This window comes from Netta rufina (assembly GCF_964035555.1).
Source record: "Netta rufina genome assembly, chromosome: 11".
Taxonomy (NCBI): Eukaryota; Metazoa; Chordata; class Aves; order Anseriformes; family Anatidae; genus Netta; species Netta rufina.
The window spans coordinates 7,257,596-7,277,270 of NC_140134.1; the positions used below are offsets into that span (position 1 = coordinate 7,257,596).

The window sequence follows — 19,675 nt, forward strand, 5'->3', positions numbered from 1 at the left end:
TATTGTGCTTAAGAAAAAAGAAGCTTAGTTATAGAAATTCTCAGAAGCATCTGAGACGTTATATATCCAATCAGACTTAGACAAAGAGAGACTGAAAATGCTCTGATTTCTTCTTCCAGTAGAACTAAAGCCAGCTTAAATGGAGGTCATCACTAAACACACTGAAAGACCACATCTAAACTGGTCTTTACCTTGTTTTGGAGACAAGCTGCTACTTAGAATACTAGACAAACAAATAAGAAGCAAAAGAAGTACCTTTTTAAATGTTTCAATGTTTGCTATTGAATGTCACTGCTTTGAATTGATATTTACTTGTTGTGGGTAGCTCCTACCTGCCAGCACAAGGATGGATGTCCTGTCACATGGTCCCTGTTCTTTTCCATGCTTCCAGCTGCTAGGCTACATTACAAGACACTGAGAAAACACAACAAATCTTTTCCTAACATTTTTACATAAACAATGTGCATTGTATTCTTAAAAGTTTTGCATTCAGACAAATAGTGAAGAAGTCTAACAAGTCACACGTGGAAATGAAAGCCGATCATTAGTGAACCTTCAGTGCAAAGTGCAAATAGAGCTTGAAAGCACTTATTACTGAAAAAAAACAACACATGAAGTTACATTTCACAATCAGTAGTCCAATGCAGTCAGATCATGTTTCATGCTTTTGCGTGCACATCAACCAATAATCTCAAATGCCAGGTAACGATTGCCCTTCTAGTCCTCCAAAACTAAACTGAGACTGCCTACCAATTTAACCTAGTAAATAAAGGTAGCGAATGGAGAGAACCAGATTTAGTACCAGTCACTTTATACAGCACATAAAACTATGTTCTCAGAGGGTGTATTCTATTTTTGTGAGGTGCTTAGTGGCTCAGAGGTGTACTAGTAGTCATGACTGGAGCTCCTCAGGAGTTGACACTTGGTCCACTACTCTTCAGTTGTCTTATAAACCATCCAGCTACAACAACTGAATCAATCTTAGTTTGCAGATGACACTGAATGTGGAGAATTAGAGTTGACAAAGAGTTGCTGTTCAGAGAACCCTAGACAATAAGAACTGCATGAAATTTTTAAAAGAAGTCCTGCACCCGGAATAAAAAAAAAAAATCACAAGTAGCAGCACAAACTGCCCCATTAGTACCAGACCACAAACATTTGCACCAAAACGCTGAGAGAGAACTGAATACCGAATTTAGAAAGACTCAGGGCAATTCTCCCGTAGTTACAACTTCCAATTCTAAGAGACAGGACAGTATGTGCTCTTTATAACCAAGTAAATCACATAAAGACAAAAATCTAATGAGGGAAAAATAAAACTGGAAGATTTTTAGATGGGATAAGTAACATCTAACTACGCACTTCAAATGTTTATATAAAAGATATTCTTAAAGTACAGATCGACAAAAAGTACTAATTGTATTTAAAAATGAGTCCTATAAACCTTAATGTAAATGCACAACCCATTCCAAACACCAAGCTGAAGATTGGAATTATAGGACAGAATTGTGGTACCTGAAAATTTGCTCCTAAATTCAGTGGACTGAGGCCACAAATAAGATCAGTATTAGCTATCGATAGAGGAACAGTTTTCTATGGAGTAAGATCCAGGCCTGCTCACTCTCCTCCAACTGCATGTTCCTTCTTTGCACAGCTCTACACTCTACGTTAGATTTGGGAATTGACTGGTGGTAACGTAACAGTCTCCTGTATTCCTTCCTTCTCCTCCACAGGTAACTGTCCCTTTAGGATCAGTCTGCATAGGACCAACAATTCATCAACTGATAGCAGTTTTTCAAACTTGACTGAAATCCTTTTTTTTTTTTTAATAAAATATTTTTTTAGCCTTTTGTTTTGTTTCAAAGTTCAGAAGTTACTGCTCAAAATAAGTATCCTATCCATTCTCCTTTCACCAAACTCCTTTAAATGGTATTTTAGATACAAAATGAAATATACCTTGCTACAACATTTGCCTCAAATTAATGAGCATTTAGCAATATGTTCTGCTAGCAGATCCCTTTCACCAAGCAGAGTTTTTTCTGAATTGTAATTAGAGAAAACAATAATGTAATTTGACTTTAAATACAGGTATCACATTGGATTACAAAGCTGAAATTTAGCAAAGTAAGAAACTCACAACAGATTTTAGTCCACGATATTTCACATTACTCCATTTTTAAATTCACCAAACCAACGATGCTGAAAAGCAAGGCAATCTTTTGGTAAACAGGAATATCCAGCAGCAAGGTATCAAGGACATATTGTCTTTATGCTGTATCAGGCTCTTACCTAAAAAGACAAGATTTGGTTTTCATATGGTGTTAAAACTAGCATCTCTCTTCCCACAGAACCTCATGTACTAAGACCTTATCAGGATGTGGCAGACATAGGAAAAAGGTGTGATATTGATCTAGGAAGCAGCAATAGTTATCAGAACCAAATCTATTCTTTACTTTTCAAGTCCATGCAGATTTGGAGTGCATTCATAAACACACATACGACACAAAACCTCCCTACTATTACAAATAAGAGCTATCCAAGTGATATTGTTCTGTGTTGGTTATTTCAAATTCCTCCCCTTGGAGAATATCCCCAAGATTCATTTTAGCGTCTTCAAAGCTATGGAGAACAGGAATTCCTTTCTGACAACAGAAAGCTTGTTGTGCTGTAACTGGCTTGTAAAAGTAGTAAATTGTGTAAAAACTTTATGAAGGTACATTTGGCACGGCCACAACAAAATGAACAGACCAGAGTTTTTGACAGTATGTGCTCTACCCAACAAAGGGCACAAACAAATAAACCCCATGATATGTGAAGAAAAGCTGTCTTTAAAACAGGTAACCTACCTTAAAGCCAATTCCTCCAGTGCCACTTAATCCAAAACAGAATAAATAAATTAAAAAAAATAATAATGAATTAAAAAGCCATTTCATGTGTTGTATACAGACTCCATATTCCCTACATATTCTAAATGGATAATAAACTACAATTTGGATACTATTATTAGGTTAACATTAAAAGATAGAAGCAAGTCTTTTAGCTGCATAGATTGATTAGCAAACCGAGCACACATTTCTAACATAAGAAACTGTATCAAGAAGCTAAATTCCACACAATTCTTGATAGAGATTTTATGTATACACACTGAAAACTGCTTTGATTCCCCACACAGACTAAGTTAAGTGGCAGAAATGACTCACAACTAAAATATTCCTATTATGGGAGGTCACTAGATGGATTTTGGATTTTGAATCAGGAATACTTGTAATGTGCAAACAGCTCTACGCTAATTCAGCTTGTCAGTAACATATTGCTACAGCTAAAACAAACTGAGTAACATTATAAATATATCTAACAGGGACAAAAATCAGAAAATACTTGGTATTTCACGAAGAACAGTTTTTAATGTACATTCATTGCTTAAACTTGCTTAAAAGAACCTGTCTGCTGGATTTTTCAAACATGTATAACCCAGTGAATAAATTAAATGTTTTATTTTTACTTTCATGATAAAAGTATAATGTCAAGAGTTGGTAATCTTCCTTTGTCCAAATAAAACACTTGGAAGGAAACCTGTAAGGTCTTTGATTCACGTTAGCAGTATATAAACAGCCAGAATATCACTCAAAAAAAACCCAAACAAGTGGCCCAGACATTTTAAAATGGTAGTGTGATTTAAAATACCAATATGGGAAAGAATTCACTGGGTTCATTCTTGAAACTTTCAAGAATTTGTGAGCTCTTCTAAAATCACTACTTCTAGTAAAGGAAGACCTAGGCTGCAGTCCAAAAGATAGAAAGCAAAAGCTACAGTTGAGAACATAATTTTGCAGCCACAATTTCTAACATTGTTTCTGTTGAAATTCTGTTTTGAAAGTCAGTATCATAGAATAGCTTTAATATTATCTTTCTCACAATCAATCATGTTAGTTACAGATGCATCACAGCTTACAACATGCTTTATACTGGCCTTTTCACAAACAATAAAAATACTCTCTCTTATTAACTTCAGTCTGTCAGACTGGCTGTAAATTTTAAGTGAACTGCTGAGCCACAGCATAGTCCGGGTGATTTTTTTCTCAAATGACCTAAGGCAAACCTTAATACCTCAGATGAACACTACAGTATATCCACCCATAATCTGATACAATATTTAGGTTGCAGCTATTCAGTAATACAATAAAAAACTGCAATATTAATTTTTGAAGACATACTGGAATCCAAACTTCTTGGAAATTGTGTTGGGGAATCATAGAAATACTCTTTAACTGTTTCAAACTTTGCTATACTTCTAAGTTTCCTAGTGCAGATTTATAGCACACAGTCTTCAAACAAGCACAGCTTTTGTTCCCCAAGACTCAGCTGCTACACCACCCTAAAAAAGAATGTATTTTTTTAATGTAATTTAAAAATTGTTAGACACTGTGCTAAAATGATTAAACTAATTACATCTCTTATTTACATCACATAAAGCAAAATATGATTTTAAAATATCAGAATACAAATATGTAGTGATTCTTGAATTAAGGGAACTGAAAAGTTGTTTTTCTTGCTATTGTTTGACATCAGATACTGCCGTCAACCACTGCTTCATTCCTCATGACGCAGTTTTTCTGTGGAAATAATGAGACAGAATATACATTTCTCCTCTTCTCAGCTGCAGACACTTGCCTTTAAAAAAAGGAACAAAACAAACCTGACTGAACTTGAGATTTTAATTTGAATGTATGCACTGAGGTAAGAAAGGGTTAAGGTTTATAGACTCTTTCAGTGTTTTAAACATGGCTCTGGAGCTGTTTCCCCTGCCAGCTTGTTCTGGCTCCTTTGAAACTGCAAGAAAGCCTCAGATTTCTTGTTTCATTTTCTCCTTTTCCAGCCCATACTTAGCACAGTTCAGCTATTCCTACTTCACTTGTATTTTACTTCATTTTCCACTTTTTCTTCATCATTCTTTGTTTGCAGTAAATCTTCTTCAGCTTCTTTGGAGCCACACCTTCATTTCTAACAGGCTTAGCCGGATTGCCTTTTGTTTCCATAGTTACTGGCTTTCCCTCACAGGGTGTGTCCGACTGCCCTTTCACCCCCGTCATCTAGGCACATTAAAAAAAAAAAAAAAAAAGAATTAATAATCTTAAATCTGTATTAAGCATAGACACACAACTACCTGCAGAGAGCTGTCCTCTACTTCTCATTCCAGCCAGCCTCAGAGGCTGCATCTGGCCTGGGTGACAGGCACAACTGGTCTTCCTGTCACCAGTGGGATCTGCCCACATGCCTGGATTTCCGTCTGGCAGAAACCAAAGCACACAACATAATTAGAAACTGCTCTGTGTTGCCCTCATATGAGGTCAGGATGTAGGTAAAACATACAACTGGCAAAAAAAGTATCCCACAGTCCACTAAGTTAGGCATAGTTAGCATGTGGGCTTTCAACAAATCAGTAAATCTACACCAAAAGGAAAAAAAATAATGCCTGAAAACATTTTTTTTTTTTTTTTTTTTTTTTTTTACTTCTGACATGTCCATAGATAAAATACATCAAGAAAAGCACCCTCAGAAGCAAAACTAGGAAATCCTTATAAATGGAAACACTGTATCTGTTTCAGCTGCACTGAAAGCCTTAAAATTACAAACCTTTTATTTAAGGCAAATGCTACATTATTTTTGCTGTCCAACAGCACGATTAACTAAGATTAACAATGCAGAGCTCCTTTCTGAAAAGATTTTGCCGAACAGGGAAAAAGGTGCATTTTTAAAAAACACATTAGAAGAGAACTGGAATAAAAGTTCAATATAATGTCTTATAGAACAGACCTCTGCGAGTAGAATTCACCTCACTTGACCGTACCTGTCTACAGCTGTGCTCATCATCTATACTTTTGTAGTCATTAGGGAGAAAATAACTCTACAGCATGAGTCCTGCAGTCTACTGAAGAGGCCTGTCCTGGTGCAAAGGCAGATCTACACAAAGTATTCCATTTCCCTTTGTTGAAAGTATAACAAGCTCCAATATTGCTTTTCCATAAAAGTTAAGTAAAATGAATCCCAGCTGAAGACCTTTCAGGAAAAAGGCATCCCTATTCCTGGCAGTAGATGCAGAAGTCTAAAAGATCTCTCATACCCCCAGAGATGATAGATAGACAGATAATTTCATCAGCTACATCCAGTGGATTAAAATAGATAATTTCAAGACTGGTGATCTGTTTTTCCATTAAGTGTGATACTGACCTTGTGTTTCCACATGGATTCTTGGGGTGCAGGTGGAAAGGTGCATGGCACTCTGCCATGATTCATGTGATAGGGCAAAGGGAGGCTGGGATCTAGTGGCACCCAAGGAACTGACAATGTGGCAGGTACTGTGGGCAAATCACAATGGGCCTTATGTAAGTTATACGATGCTCTCGTTGCCTTGTCAAGACAACTCTTGTAGATTGCAACTGATGAATCTCCTGCAGCATGAGTCAATAGATAAGAGCCCTCCTGCAAACTGAAAAGATAGAGATAAAAATTAAAAACACTTATTAGTTTGTTTCGTTGCTTCACTTCATCTGACCATTTGACCAGGACTAGTAAGTTTCTAATGCTGAAACAAAGCAACTTTAGGTATTTACTTATCTGTCCCTATTTCACAAAAAGACTATGGACAAAAATGAGTGAGTTAATCTGTATTCATAAACGCTTGCTGATTTATATTTTTCTAATATACTTATAATGAACAAATTTATCATCAATGTATGTCATCAGTTACTTACATTATGTTTCAACAAAACATTTAAGCATATGTTGAAAACTGCCCACTTACAGCAAACTGTAACATTTTATTTAACCAGCATCTTACCAAGCACAATGCTTATATGGATAGACCCAAAGAGCAGAATTGCTTTATACACACAGGATTAAACAGGTTTTCAAGAAGATAAACATCAAACAACTGCCCATATAAAAAAAATCTTAGTGACAAATTACAAAGCCACAGAAATTACTTAGTGCAGGAAAACTCTTCTGTAATTCAAATTAAGATGCTTCACACAGTGCAAGAAACTTGCTTCACAAAAAAAAAAAAAAAAAAAGGAAAGAAATTTGCAGACTGAAAGCCCTGAAGTAGCTAAATAAAATAAAATAAAATAAAAAACAAATCAAAAAAACAAACAGAAGAAAGGTTGCAATGGTGTACAGAAAAAACATAAGCTGTTATACTAAGCAGAAGGGAACATAACAGTCAGTGTTACTGCTACACATAAAGTAAAAAGACTAAAAAAATAAGAAGTTCAAGTTCTAAACGTCAGCATACATAGATAGCATTACAACTTACTCCTGTTTAATCAGCTTGGAAGTGTCCAGCCTCCTCTCGAGTTAAGTGTTTCATAAGAAACAAGCTCTTATTCTTTTGCATCATTTACACAAAAACTGTAACCCTAAGAACACTTTTACATGGTATTACATTATGCTGTGCTAGACCTAAAAAATCTAAAATATTTCATGTATCCAAAAAAAATCCTCCACAAAATCAAAGAGTAGACAACTATTCTACAGAAGAAATAGGATCACTTGGATAACACTGCAAATAAATATAGCCAATAAGAATAGAGAACTTACTCAGACACTTTCTTCAAAATGTGATGAAGTATATTCAATGAGTTTGCAGGCCTGTAAAAAAGGAAAAGAAATAAAAAAGTAGTTACTTGTAAGGCTAATTATAATTTCAAATTCATTATTAAAGAACTACTAAAAATACTCACTTAATCAATCCAAGTTTTTCTCTTAATATTTCTGGAGAAATCTTTTCTAGCATAATAAGCTTTGATGTAAAAGCATCAATACGCCCTGTAAAATATCAATACATTATTTTTTTTTTCAAAAAAGAAAGAACAAACAAATATAAAAACATAACTTGCAGACCTAATGCATTTTAAAGGGAATAAAATTTGTTGCTCTTTTACACTGTAGAGCAGTGAAAAGTACTTATTGCACAGTACATGAAAGTAAAATGTACAGTTCAGTTGCTTTTAATTATGGGTAACTGGATTTGGACTGTCTTCTAAATCAGGGAAATGTGAGATTTACTGGAATCATGGACATGTTGCATGAGGTCTAGCACATGTAACTTAATTTTGCCATGGCCTTAATCTTGTCTGCTTGTTTGTATCTTCCCAAATTCTTCTGATGCGTTTAACACTAGGCTTCCTCACTGTACAGATCACCCAAGTTTATCTGTTAAGGTAAATTTACCTCGGTGTTTAAATTACTTAATTTTCTATTCTGATATGTTATCTGAACATTTATGTTATTTCATATTGTGAGGATATCTTTGCCTGTCTTTTTTTTTTTTTGAAAAAAATACAGCTTACTATTCCGGCCTTTTTCATAGCAAATTGGTAAAGACTATTTATCTTTGACATCACTAGGAATAGCAATTCAAAGCTTTCCTCAACACATTTTTATAATAACTGCTGAGAGGAATGGTTTAGCCCAAATTTTCACTTATTAAGCAATAGAGATCATTATCGTAGCTTGTACATAGATGTGGTGACCTATGAAGGGAAGTTCTCATGTTGAGATTTTCCCAGAAAACTGTTCTATTACAGTTCCCACAAAATGAGGAAACGACAGCATAATAAAAATGACCTGCTCAATACAATTAACTGCCTTGCTACAAATTTGCTCTTGTAGGTAGTCTACACGCTTCAATTGTACATTTATAACTGGTAAGCCAAAGCATTTCACATTCAAGGATAAACATTATTCAGCAATTTGTTATATGATGTAAGATGACCAAGTAATAACTCTCTTTTTACTAGATTTTCAAAAAGGCACCAGGACATCTGGTTTCTTTTAAATACCAGTGCATTTACTGCTTTTCTTGATATCAATATCTTGTGTAAGGCTTAAGTACCTAGGATTAATACTCTGCATTGCTAACTATAAGAAAAGAAACTTGAAGTCATTTTTATTTTATTTTTTAATAATGTGTTCTCCATTCCTTATTAGTGTCTTGTCAAATCAAAATCTTCTCCATTCTAAACTCATTGACAGCATAGCTGGGAAAAAAAATCTATGAACTACTCATACCTAATTTATATTACTGTATGTTATAATTGAGAAGTGACTGACTGAAAATACTTGACATTCAGTAAGTTACCATACAGTAATTTTTTCCAATCAGTTTTCAAATAATCTTTATTTAAAAGTCAATATTATTCTATTTAGGTGAAGGTAAACTATACTTGGGCACTTAATGCCAATTGAAGAATAGTATCTGGGATGAAGCATTTCCATTTTTAATCAGAAAGCTTATCACTTTTTTTTTTTTTTTTTTTTTTATACTGATTAAATAAAATACAAGTCCTCGATTTAGGAAACGTGATAGAGATTACTTCCCTCTGCAGATGCAGGATTTCTTATTTGAGTAGTAAGGGGTCTTAAAGCAACCAACCGAGCAATGTGCTCTGCCATCTGGAGGATGGCACACTCTGTTTGAAAACAGTATCTCTGCTTTTGTACAAACTGTAAGTCTATGAGAATATATGAAATAAAAAATTCCGCTTGATAGCACATCTTGCAATTTACACAAGAGGCAATGGGTAAACTTCCGTTTTCTCTCTCATCTCCTGAGCTGGCAGCACTGATGAGTCACTGTGCTGACCTACGAGATTCCTCCCTCAGTCAGAGTAATACCACTGAAGAACACCGGACAATTATAGGGCACTGGCCAAGGTCCAAAGAACTTTCCATCTAGCAACACAAAAGATTACTAATACTGTGAGTAGAAGTTCTTTCAAGGTCCAAGAGCTCCTAACCAACTTACCACTGATGTCTGCTAAGCACTCAAAACTTCAGTTATAAAGGGTTCACTTAAGATCTACATAGTCTCAGAACTATCTGAATAAGGTGGCAAGTTTTCTAGGTACTGCATTATTAATGGTAAAAATAAGTTTTAAAACATTTTTTTCATGTCTTCACAGTTGTACTATCACGTGAATTCAAGACGAGCACTAAGTCTGTGTCTTTACTATTGCTAATTTTAAAATTCCTTTACAATAGGTCATGTTTCACATTAAAAATTTCATACTGTAGTATGATCTAAGAGGATGAATAATTCAAGTCTGTCTTTCTGTTTACCCCAAATACATGATAGCAGTAGTCTTACTTGCACTTATCAGAGTAATGAACAACAATGAGACATTCACCCTATTCTAAGCTGCCTGTAATACAGGGATATTATCACTGTTGAAGAATTGTCACTTGTGTTTCAGGAAAAAAAAAACATGCCATTTGAAAGAAGTGTCTAACTAAACCAGGACACTTGCCACAATGTTTTTCACAGCTCCCCAAAAACATAAGCTGAAAAGCAAAATTTTACAGCTGCCTTTTAACATTTTTAACCATAGCAGAAAGAAGCCTGAAGTAGAACATGGCAACAGTTTCCTATTAAATGCTGTGGCAGATGCTTTTTCACAAAACTTAATGTTGACTTCCATGCATCTATTTTACCTACCTCTACGAGAAACTACATGTTGGTACCAAAAATCCAGAGCCCCCAACCTGCCTACCTGAATAAACCACATATTCTGTCAGTATCAAAAGTTAATCACATTCTCAGAGTCCATTTGTGTAGCATTAGAAAATAAATAAATAAATCTATATATATATACGTATACATATGTATATTTTGTTGTTAAATAGTTGGGAAGAGGCCTGCCCCACATGCTAGGAGTACCACTTTAACTCCTACAAGCCCCCCCACTCCTGGACCCAGGTTTTGCTACTGAAAGAAGCACATCCAAGAGCTGACAAACAACCATGACTGGAATAACTAGTGTTTCTCAACCTCAGGGACACTTTCTCCTGAGCACAACAGAGAGCCTGTCAGAAGCTCGTTTATCAAGGCCTGCCTGCCTAGGGCTCCACGCCCGTTTCATGGTTAGCAGGAATCTGCACCGTACAGCGGAGACTAAGAAACCTCTGAATCAGGAAGGGGTGACTGCTAATGCCAGAATAACTCCTGCAGCACACAGACTTTTTTCTCCTACATTCCTGCGAGCCCCAGTAAAGGGGTGTTGGCTGGGTGAGCTGTATGCAAACTTCTGCACCCTAGCCATATGTTAAGTATCCTGTTACTGATGTAAGATTAGATAGACGTGCATTCTTTCAGCCTGCATGCTCTGTAAGCCAATCATCAGCCTCTACAAGCTTCCCTATTTCCTCACACTGCTTGTGCCTCCAGAGAAGCTAATAAAAAGTTTTCTTGAAGGGGCTAAATTTCAGTGCAGTTTAGTACTGTTCTTCTACTCAAAAAAGAAAAGGAAAAAAAAAAGCTTCAGTAGAGTATGTCAAGATAAATTAGAAATGGAGAACTTTGTATGTCACTATTTTGTCTTTGTGAGGACTTTTAGAGGGGGGAAACCCACATCAATTATTACTTTCAAAATTAGAAAGTAGAAAAAACTTTCTATAAATATGGAGAGCAGACAAAGAGATTCAATCAGCTAAACTATCACTTAAAACATATCTGATTTCCCACAAACCTTATACTTCCATAAGATGCAAAGTTTCTAAGTAGAAATTAGGAAAGAATGAACTGAACATTTCTAAAATAGCATTCTGGCATGAGTCATCAAGAGCAAAAAGTGTCATTCAGCGCAGAAGTGGAAAGGTTAAGACAACCACAGGCCACAACTGCTACCATAACAACCATAAAAACAGAGCTTTCTACAACAGGAAAGAAAGGCCCTGCTGCAGAACATTCATTCACTGTACAAACAGGATTGGCCTCACCCCAAAGCAAGCACCAAACGTAGTCTAAGATGCATTTTGGCTAACTTCTTTAATTGTTGCAGATCTTTCCTTCTAAAATGTTATTAATTACGAGGTAATTGGTATTAAAGGTATGTGTATATTAAAAACTTTGGTAAAATAATCTGGCCAAGTTCTTTATACGTACCATTCTTTATTTTTTTTATTTTACGTATCCTACTAGACATAACATTTCTTGACTTCTAAAAGAATCATTGAATCATTGTACAAACTTGAATACAGCATATTTTACTGCAAGTTTGTTAAGGAAGTTACCCTTGTAACACTGAATTCCTAGATTGTTTGGTTTAAGTTTTGATTTTGCACAAAATAGTCTTTACGCTAAGATACATTTCTGCTAACATTTCCATGCTTTTTATCCCCAATTTATTGTATTTTTATTTTCTATGCTCTGATTTATGGCTGTAATTTCTTCTACACAGGATTTTTTACAACTTCATTCTCATTGAATACACATTACTTCCCATTCTTAGACATTTTTACATCATCTTTTTTTCCATCTGCTGCATGATACAGGACAAAGAGTATGAAGACCATCCCATGACAGGTATGTTTCAAGTCCTAACACTTATTAGGAAGCAAAATTTCATGGATCAGTTAGGTATGGACAATGGAAAATCTGGAAAATGTGGTAATGTAAGTGTGATCATCCAGCGTTCAAAGCTCCTGAGCAATACAACCAACTGCTATAAAAAGTTTTCAATAAACTCACACTATATATTGTTCTTTTTCTGCAAAAGCATAAAGTTATTTTCAGTACTTTAATTTTGAGACATAAGTATATTCTTTTCAAAGCTTTTAATTTCTCATAGTTTTGAACAGTAAAACTTAGTCTGGTTTTATCTTGCTTGCTTTTCCTCATTCTCTTATCTTATCTGTCTACATGTTATCAGTGTAGAAGTATAAACATTATTGGCAGCTGTAAAAAAGAAACAAGTAGCATTTGACCCTTTCCCATGCTGAAGGTTCAAAGCTTGAGAAATCAGTATTTTCTGAATCATACACCTGATGGTCTGTTCTTCACCACTGTTGGTATGTGATAACAGATTCACTTAAAACAATTTCACAAAATGATAAAACATATTATAGAACATATCTCATAAAAAGTTATTTTTACAGCCCTTAATTCATGTTGTATATGTATGTTGTATATGACTAAAAAAAAAAAAGAAATAATAAAGATAACTAATTTCTGAAAATTAAAATCAGGGTTATAGATACATTTTTATTTGAAGGGCAAATACATGCAGTTATTGAAAAAAACATTACTGGATGCTAACCATTCAAAACCAAAGTTGAAATATCACCACATGGAAAAAAAATTTAGACACAAAACTTATTTAAGATGAAAGTGAAAATCTAAATTAGAAAATGAAACTAAATAAGGACATGTGGAATATATTTGTAATAAATACTTTTTTCATGTTATTCCATGAGCATTCAGACATATATGTTTCTTAAGCAAAAATCAACACAAACTTACCAATATAAAATAAACATGCAGAATGCAACATACTCTCTGTCCACATCTGACATACTTCACTTTCTGTAAGAGCTTCAACACCATAATAGGCTTGGTATTCCAGTTTTGGCAACAGGAATATTGGAACAACCTACAAAAGTGAAAATACACGCAAAATCAGCACTGACTGTCAAAAAAAAATAAAAATGATTACTGCACTTGAACTACATTTTGTCATTAATAATCAATATATTCTTCTACTACGCCAAGGACTTCATGTAATGGCTCATGTTTTATGAAACCCACGCTATGAGCTTAAGGCTATGGAGACACTATTTAAAGGAAGGTGAAATGGAACAGGGGGGCCTAGGCAAGCTTTTACAAATAATACTGAGACTGTATAATTGTGAAGTACCCACTTCTATGCTCTACTGCCCTCTGCAGGAATTAAAGAAAAAACACACATAATTATACCAATTTGCTCATTCTTAGAATTCTGCCATTTAGTCACCTTGTCAGAACCTCACCTTTGCATGTTTAACAGAGAAAATATAAGCCTCTCTCAATTGACAAACTAAGGTTTAAACTCCAGCAGTAGTTTTCAAAAATAAACAGTGCTCAAATTCTGATTAGAAAACCAAGCAGCCATTCACAGGCTTTTACATGCAGTGGACAGCAAAGCTAGGATAATTCTTCAAAGTAAGATTCGCAGCACAGAATCTTAACAAGTAATCAGGGCTACTGAGACCAATTTCTATTTCAACAAGAGTATAAACACCTCCTATAGCATATGTATACCTGCCTACCACCACTCTGGTATTTTCGGGAGGAAGATGCCAGATCAAATTTGTCAAATGATTGTGAGAACTCTTGACAAAAAATGAATTACTGAGAATTCCAGAATAAGATTTCTTTCTCCCAATGTAACGAGGACCTGATATAAAGAGGAATATTTAGATTTCACTTGTACTTGAAGCATTTTAGCTCTTAGGATGAACAATTTGCTAAAATATATTTCACAGCCTTTTCAAGCAATGTACTTGTGATCCTGAACAACCTCAAAATGTTTGGTGAAAAACTAATTGGTGCATTAACTTTTAAGAATAGTTCAAATTGATTTTATGTGAGTAAAATTATATATACATATTACTGAAATATAGCTGTAATAAGAAATGCAAAACTACATTTATCTGTTCTAATCAAGTAGGCTAAAAAAAAAGTTGCTTCTCTTCCTAGAGCAAATATTTACTTAAAAAGATGTACACCATAGAGATACAATTAAAATGGAATAATATTTAAGGAACAGATTCCAGTTGAGCACAACTTGAAAACCAAAAAAAACACCACACTAAACCAACCAACCAAAAACCCTGAACAAAAAATGCTGTACCTTTTGATCTTTTTTCTTTTTATGGGAATGTGGCAATGGCTTCACTTTCTGCACATTGCAACGCACAAGTAATAACAGATCATCCAAACTGAATAGCTTATACACAAGGTTGCCATCCTGAGGTGCTTTATACTCTGAAGGGTTTTCTGCAAGCATCTGAAGTTCATCCGGCAGCTTTTCTATAGAAAAAATAAAATTGAAAATGACAAAACTTGCATATACTTCACCATGAGGCTAAATAGCTTTTTTTTCCCCTCTCACGGTAGCTTTTTTGTTTGACAATAGTTTGGGGGTGAACGGCCTGCTCATTAGGCACAAGAAGTCACTTCTGTTTGTTTGTTTGTTTGTTTTTTAAATGATTTTGGAAAATATCTACTGTAACTTCTAAAGAGTACATTATTAAATACTCCCCCATATTTGATCCTTCTTATTGTATTTTTTACACAAACAGACCATTCTATACAAATAGAATTGAAAGGCTGTTTTCTATGTCACAGTCACTCAGCATAAAACATACTTAGAATGAATGCCTACTGAGAGCTGCCATCCGTTTATTAGTTACTGAAACAGCTCAAGCCTCGGGCTTAGATAGTGGTGCAAAGGTACTGTTTAAAAATCATATCCAAATAAACATAACAGAAGTACTATTAGGATTTTCTTCACACAAAAGAATGTTTTTTCTCCTAAGTTTTAGTGAACTGTCTCAATTTTACTCAATACCCAGCGAACACTGTTACTTACTCTTTGGCACGCCCTGAAAAAGCCATGTCCAGGTATTCCTAGATGAGCCACTGGGATTCGAGGCAGGACTTGGCAAAGTTTCCGCGTGGGAGGTCACTGACAGTTTTGGAGATTGAGGCACATGAGCTTGCATAGCAGTAGAACTATCACAGCTTACTAATGGCTGCTCATGACCTTTTCGGGAAGGTGACTTAAGGAGTTCTGTTTGCATTTTTAAAATCTGTCCCACAGGATCAAATTCTTTGGACAACTTTCTTGTTAGCTTTTTGGAAGCACTTTTTCCCTGATCGACAACTTCTGAGCAATCGGTCATACTTGCTGATGGATTTTGGGTGGGGGAAGGCGACTTGGAAGTCCGTGATGAGGTACGAGAAACAGTGTTTGGTACAGTTGTTTTGCAAGAATCAGTATTTTTATATTCTGTATCAATTATCAAACGCTCGTCATCAGTGTCACTACTGCATAAAGGAGTGTATGTCTCATTTTTTTGTGCAGGATCAGACTCTTTCTTGAAACTAACAGCATTAGATGAAGTATTTAATTTTGTTTCATTGTCTGATACTTTTGTGTTTATGACATGCTGTGCTTTGTTCAACTCTCCCTCCTCTGACTGAAAGGTTTTATGAGATGAGTCTTTTCCAGGGCTGAAGCATAGAACGCCACATGATGGAAACTGTATGTTGGAATACAATGAAACTCCTTGCTCAGAAAGTGAGGTCTTCCCCTGTTCAGCTCCACTGCTTAGAGTGGATGTCTTTTTCTTTCCTAATTTTATGTCATGTGACAAAACTTTAACAGCATTACTAACTGTAGAAGTATTTTCTGTTTTAGAAGTCGTTGAGGGTTTGACAGCTGCACCAAAAGTTTCCAGTTCTGTAACATCATCATCAAACTCCATTCCTGTGTCATTTGGAAGAGGAATCTTCCTGTATTCGTAAGTATCAGAAGCCATCTTCACACAGGAAGAAGAAGATAAATATAATACAATCAAACAGGCCAATAAATAAAATGTATGAGTCACAAATGAGACACTGCCAAGTTGGAAACCTGAAAACTGTTCTACTATCCACATTCTGACTGTTGGGAGACAGGGCTGTTAATGAAAAAATGCCAGTGTTTCATGTGGAATATCTTAAACCATAGGTATTGAAAGGCCTTTCAAAAGAGAAGAAAAGCCCATAAAACTTTTATTTCCTAAATAAACCAGTCAAAAAATATTTTAAAGAAGTAAACATTAAATCTGAGCTGAAGACAAAATGGAAGCATTTAAAGGAACTAGACAGACATCTTTAAAGACAGTGCCTGTGCCTCAATAGTAGAAAAACTCTACAGGAAACCTAAACTTGCCTTTATTAAGACACAAGTAACTTAGAACTATAACCTAGCGTCCTGGTTTCAGTTAGGACAGAGTTAAATTTTCCTCCTAGTAGCTGGTAGAATGCTATGTTTTGGCTTAGGATGAGAAGAGTGCTGATAACATGCTGATCTTTTAATTGTTGCAGAGCAGTGCTTACACCAAGCCAAGGACGTCTCAGCTTCTTGCTCTGTCCTGCCAGTGGACAGACTGGGGGTGCAGCAAGAGCTGGGAGGGGACAAACCCAGAGCAGCTGACCCAAACTGGCCAAAGGGGTATTCCATACCATCTGGGGTCATGATAAGCAATATATAGGCATGACTAGCCAGGGTGTGGGGGCCGGCTGCTTGGGGTTAGGCTGGGCATCGGTCAGCGGGTGGTGAGCAATTGCATTGTGCATCACTTGTTTTGTACACATTATTAGTACTAGTACTATTATCATCATTATTGTTATTATTATTACTGTTATTATTATTTTTCCTGTCTTAATAAACTATCTTTATCTCAACTCAAAGGCTTCACTTTCCCATTTCTCTCCGCCATCCCAGAGAGGGAGGGGAGAGGGTGAGCAAATGGCTGTGTGGTGTGTAGCTGCCGGCCGTGTTAAACCACAACACCTAATAGGATTTTTGTTTATTTGTTTGTTTCATTTTGTTTTACCCAAAGAAAACGTGAAGCTACGTACTTCCCACTGCAGTAGATTGTCCTCAGCTGGTTTGTCCATCAAAACATCAGAAATTGAAATGTAAGACTTCTTAGTTGCTAGGAAATCCATTGGAATTTCATAGAAGACTTGGTTCCTCTCTCTTACTGTCATTTCCTTTTTCAGAAGAGGTGAGTCAATGTAAACCACTTTAGCTGGTTTGCTATCTTTTCAAGAAAGGGAAGTCATTGAGTTCTTATTAAAAGGAAGAAAAAAAAAGACCACTGTACAATTTAAACAATAAATCTTTGAATTTTCAAATATGTTCAAATAAATTCCACATTCACACTAGATATTATGCTCTCATTCATTATCAATGGAAAATAGAAGTATGTCCAGATATAGTGCAAATTATGATCATCCTGAAGCAGCAATACAGAACACATTAACAGTTGATTACATTTTAAATGCAATTCTACACAGAGAATTTCTAAGTAAGAATTAAGGATTTAAGATTCTTCATATCACATCGAAGTAATGGCTTCAGTTTAAATTTCTTCTACTCAGTGACTGGATTAGTGCTCTGCTGCCCCACTCTCTTTTGTTTATAACTTATATACACATCATTAATAAATTCATCCAAAACCAAACACAATACCCAGGCCAATGTTATACAGAAATCAATGGCACAGGTGGGCCACGCTATCTCTGTTTTAGAAAAATCTGAAGAAGAAATAAAAACACTAATGCGAGATGTAGGGGTGAGGGGAGTGGGCAATGGATACAGAGAAGAAACCCTTTAAGAAACATTATGTAATGCTAACACACTCCCAGCGCCCCACTGGCTGTTAACTTTGAATCTAAAAGTTAAGCTTAAGAACCATAAAGCTGAAACGAAAGGAGTCAGGCACATTATTGCAGATAAAGTACTTAAATGTTTCGGTAGAAAAATTAAAAACTTGTAAAACGTGCAGATATTTGCTAGCTACTATTATCCAAGAGTTTGCCATACAAATCTGTGTGAAGTACACACAACAGACATTTCAAGATAATATTCATTACTAATACTCATAATGGAGGGAAAAAAAAAGGGGTAACAAGCACTCTATATTCAAATTACTGATGGGGTGCTTGACAAAAGTATAGGATTCAGATGGTTAGTCAAAACATTTTTCGTTGCGATTGGGAAAATGAATAAATAATGAATGTTCATGGAGTATATTCATTATTCCATGATCTGAATTGGACCTTTTAATTCAGGAAGGCACTTGCTCTTATTCTTTTTTTTATTTAAATAAAACTCCAGAGTTTCTATTTATCTTATTGAAACCTGTTCATTTGATAGTATTAACAGCACCATGCAGTTTTTTCCTACCAAGGAGCAGAATTTACAGTTTTAAGAAGCAAAAGGACATTTAACTGACTTTTTTTTCCCCAACTGGAAAATAGCTGTCTCTCTCCAAACCCAACATTAATGGCCATACCTATAGCAGTTGTTACTATTCTCAGTAATGAGGAAAACGAAGTGTAGACATAATCTTGCTATTAACCTTCCTCCTTGATAACAGATGGCATTCTATATCAATGGATTTTGAAAATTATTTTTTATGATAACTGCACTTAAATTACCATTGTTCTTTAAAAAGCATAGGTATATGACTTGTAATTACCAGATTACACTTGAAAATCATTTACTTCCGATTTTTACCCTTTGAGATGTATGAACTGAATCAGCCAGATTTTGTTAGTTTTTTTAAATTAAAAACATGTAAGCACTTGAGACACTCATAGATACATTGTAGAGGGCAGCTTCTTCAGAAAGGGTTAAGAATCTGAACTTAGAATTACAATTATGATTTTCATTAACCCAAACTAAACTATTTTATTATTGTGTAAACTAACCAGACTACTATGTTCTCCCTTCCCTCAGTTGATTTTACTGGTCATACTGATTTCTTGTTCTTCAGTCAGCTGAAAACAGATTATGAGAATATATAAAAGACTTCGTGGACAAAAATGTAGTTTTTGGAAAAAAACATACTGTACCTGCAGCAGGGATCATCTTAACACAAACTGGAATTTCCCACTGTTCCTTGTAATTTAGTCCATGGTTATTCAGCAAAGTAAATAATGACTGATTACTTAAAACAACTTGAGGAGAGTACTTCAAAGCAAGTTTTTCTGCATTTGAATCTGAACTAATATCCTAAACAGAAAAAATTAGAATTGAAAAGTTTTTTAAGACATAGAATTTTCAATTCAAAACCAACC

The 19,675-nt window shown here is 35.2% G+C and overlaps 1 protein-coding gene across 1 annotated transcript in view; it reads right to left on the minus strand.

Annotated features, from left to right (window-relative positions):
- Nucleotides 1-19,675, minus strand: part of ANXA2 (annexin A2) — a 64,733-nt gene that overhangs the window by 38,020 nt on the left and 7,038 nt on the right. The window contains exons 6-13 of the mRNA XM_084293123.1: nucleotides 19,451-19,610; nucleotides 17,447-17,631; nucleotides 15,408-16,359; nucleotides 14,667-14,845; nucleotides 13,298-13,427; nucleotides 7,740-7,824; nucleotides 7,597-7,647; nucleotides 6,229-6,487 (exon numbers count right to left, since the gene is read on the minus strand). Of these exons, the coding sequence (XP_084149249.1) occupies nucleotides 6,229-6,487; nucleotides 7,597-7,647; nucleotides 7,740-7,824; nucleotides 13,298-13,427; nucleotides 14,667-14,845; nucleotides 15,408-16,359; nucleotides 17,447-17,631; nucleotides 19,451-19,610 (2,001 nt within the window). The remainder of the gene's footprint in view (nucleotides 1-6,228; nucleotides 6,488-7,596; nucleotides 7,648-7,739; nucleotides 7,825-13,297; nucleotides 13,428-14,666; nucleotides 14,846-15,407; nucleotides 16,360-17,446; nucleotides 17,632-19,450; nucleotides 19,611-19,675) is intronic.